The sequence below is a fragment of the Octopus bimaculoides genome, chromosome 20, assembly GCF_001194135.2.
Source record: "Octopus bimaculoides isolate UCB-OBI-ISO-001 chromosome 20, ASM119413v2, whole genome shotgun sequence".
NCBI classification, from domain to species: Eukaryota; Metazoa; Mollusca; class Cephalopoda; order Octopoda; family Octopodidae; genus Octopus; species Octopus bimaculoides.
Window position 1 is genome coordinate 24,303,791 of NC_069000.1, and position 3,671 is coordinate 24,307,461.

The window sequence follows — 3,671 nt, forward strand, 5'->3', positions numbered from 1 at the left end:
CCTACCCTCAGCCTAACCCACACCCCACCCTTTCTTTCCCCACTCTCGCCTCCCCCACATCCCAATACCACCACACCATACACCACCACATCACACACCACCACACCACACACCACCATACCACACAACACCACATCACATCACACCACGACGCACACACTAGCACTGACCACTTCCCAGCTCCATACCATCATCCACACACCTGCACATGCACACACGCATACGTCAAAGTCACCAGCCCTCTTCCGCATGCACATACATACACACGCACACGCACCTTCGTTTTGGGATCACTACTACTTTATTATCTCTCCCTGTTTCTTTCTGTGTTTCTTTGTGTGGAAGAGCGTAAGTTCGAAACGCACTTCCCGAGCGTTAAACTAATACATCTGTTTGTTGTCTACACCACCTGTCTTCGTCTTTTGTTTCTTTGTGAATTCTCCCAACCTGTATATATATATATATATATATATATTGTTGTATTTGGGGTTGGTCATATTGCCAGTTTAGCCAATAAAAACACACGCACTGTATATTTGGTGTTAATTTGCTTCAGCTTTATATTACATTACATTACATTAATCCTATTTCGGCCAGAGTTCTTTCATCACACTTCTGTGACCTCATCAGTGGTCCTTTGCTTTCTTCTTTCTTATGTGTGTACCACCTTGCTAACTATCAGCCATTTATTGGTTAAACTGGCAATATGACCATCCCCAAATACAACAACATCTGTTTCAACACACGATTTCGCATAAAAGATCTTGCAAAACAAATATGTATATATATACACATATAAATATATTGTTATTATTATTTAATTGAACGCCACGCATCCATTCCAAGTATATATATATATATATATATATATATATGTGTGTGTGTGTGTGTGTGTGTGTGTGTGTGTGTGTGTGTGTATATAAATATATATATATATATATATATACATATAAATATATTGTTATTATTATTTAATTGAATGCCACGCATCAATTCCAAGTATATATGTATATATGTGTGTGTGTGTGTGTGTGTGTGTGTGTGTGTGTGTGCGTGTGTGTGTGTATGTATGTATGTATGTATGTATGTATGTATGTATGTATGTGTGTGTGTGTGTCTTTTTGTCTGTGTTTGCTTCCCCCGTCAACGCTTGACATCCGGTGTTGATGTGTTTAAGTCCCCGTAACTTAACGGTTCAGCAAAAATGACCGATAGAATAAGTACTAGGCTTAAAAACAGTAAAATGTCCTCTTCACGGTAGCTTTCTAAATAAACAGAAATACCTAATAAAATCAACATGTATCATCTCACTGTTTCTTTTGCCTTTTCATTGATTGTATGTTTTCATTTTTTAGAAATCTGTTATATTAATATATTTATCTGCATGTGTTTACTTTATGCGTATTTCAGTATTATGTATACCTGTCATGTATATATATATATGTGTTTACTTCATTATATATAAATGCATGTGTGTGTATGATTGTGTATGTGTCTCCAAAACATCAAAGTTGAGTAATGCTTTCATGTTTAGATTTGTAAACTACGATAAGAATAACACTGGTCAACAAATAATTTGTCCCAAGAAAAAGGATACCTGTGTCTTATATAGTTTTGCATGCAGAATTAACAAATAATGTCAAATTATCTGTACTAAGTTCACGTATTCCATTCACCTTCATATTGTTTTCTACACAAGGCCCGAAATTTTTGGAGAGGGAGCCAGTCGATCAGATCGACCCTAGTACGCATCTGATACTTAATTTATCAACCCCGAAAGGATGAAAGGCAAAGTCGACCTCGGCGGAATTTGAACTCAGAACCTAACGGCAGATGAAATACCTCCAAGCATTTCGCCCAGCTTGCCGCCTTCTTTCACCTTCCTAATGCCAAGAAACTGTATAAACGTCACAAACAACTTTTGCTATATATGAATAATATGTAAAATATTAAGACAATTGACGAAAAATATCTATAACAAAATTCTAATTGATAAATACAAATTTTTATTAACACAAAACACTGTGTGAAGAATCAACACATGCGTGTGAAACACAACACAACGTGCGGTTGTCATGGTAACAAGCTGCTAATGTCCCGCTGTCTGTTGATTGGCTAAAATTATCCAAATTTCCCAACTTTAATTCTAAATAACATCAGATTCTTTAATTTACGAGATAAAATAATTGGTTGACCGTAATCAAATTTCAGAGTTGCATTGATACACCAAAACTGAAAGCAATCTGAGCAAAATTAAAAGGGGGCTCATTTTGCGAATGAGAAAGACTAGATCCCGATTTGTTCGACTAGAACCCTTCGAGGCGATGGCCCAGCATGGCCACAGTCAAATGATTGAAACAAGTAAAACAATAGAAGAATAGAAGAATAAAATAAAAATAAAATTTAGTTTTCTTCTTCAGGGAAATAGAGCATTTTAAATATACTTACCGAGAGGAAGCATGAATCGCTCTGAAAAGACAAAACATAATTTTAATTATAATACTCATTAAATGTTTAACTGGGCTTTTTATCCGGATAAAGGAGAGTTAACTGTAAAGTACTTCTATTCGAAATAACATTCATATAAGAAACTAACAAACCTAATATATTGGTTTCAAATTTTGGCACAAGGCCAGCAGTTTCGGGGAAGGGGGTAAGTCGATTAAATCGATCCCAGTGCTCAACTAGTACTTAATTCATTGATCCTAAAAGGATGAAAAGTAAAGTCGACCTAGGCTAAATTTGAACTCAGAATGTAAAGACGGACGAAATGCCGCTAAGCACTTAGCCCAATGTGCCAACGATTCTGTTAGTTGGCTGTCTCAGCAGCATAAACCTGATATATTGATAGTATTTTTCTTCTTTTTTTTTTACGTCTTAGCTCTCTTATATTTCTTTTTACTGCCAAAACATTCATAGTATAACAGGCCACGCAATAAAGAAAGCGTAACGATAAACAAATTTACTTAATGCATTCTTAGCAGCTACACATAGCCAATATTTGAGTGTAGGCGTGGTTGCTTAGGTAACTGGTTTGCATGGTATTAACGAGAGTTCAGGTTCGATTCCTACGACGCATCTCATTGAATAAGAACCTTTTTCTATAGCCTCAGTTCAAATAAAATTCTTGGATGACGAAGCCCGTCGGACTAGTTTATTCGCTCTTTCATTTTAATCAAAGTCTTATGACCCGAAATAAATCCTGAATCCATTCAAGCCCAATGCGTCTGCTTGACGACAATGGTCACCAATTATCAAAGAATTCATTACCAGCAAGGAATCTACAAATGAGCCGCTCAGACACTGACACACTTTATAGTGTCTTATTTTAATTTATTGTATGCTTTACCCTTCTTTATTCTTTGTATTGTACTTTTTTTTTCTCAATTACTTCCTGTTTGTATCCCCAGTCTAGCAACTTAATCTATTCCTTGCCATTCCATATCCCTCCACAGTGTGTTTTAGATACGACTACCATCAACATACTCTAGTTAAGCTTAAGAGCGAAGCGTCGTCTGTGTAAGGAGAAACCAAGTTATATCACCTGAAGAAGAGATGCTTCTGCACCGCGAGGTGCATTGAAATTCAAAGTATAGTTTCCCACCCACGAGAAAACAGTAAAGGATATGTCGAAACGACTGTTGATATTAATAAGATTTCCAGTATATTCT

General features: G+C 36.3%; 1 protein-coding gene across 1 annotated transcript in view; it reads right to left on the reverse strand.

The window, feature by feature from the left end:
- Nucleotides 1–3,671, reverse strand: part of LOC128250356 (zonadhesin-like) — a 129,511-nt gene that overhangs the window by 60,647 nt on the left and 65,193 nt on the right. The window contains exon 3 of the mRNA XM_052975207.1: nucleotides 2,449–2,469. Within this exon, the coding sequence (XP_052831167.1) occupies nucleotides 2,449–2,469 (21 nt within the window). The remainder of the gene's footprint in view (nucleotides 1–2,448; nucleotides 2,470–3,671) is intronic.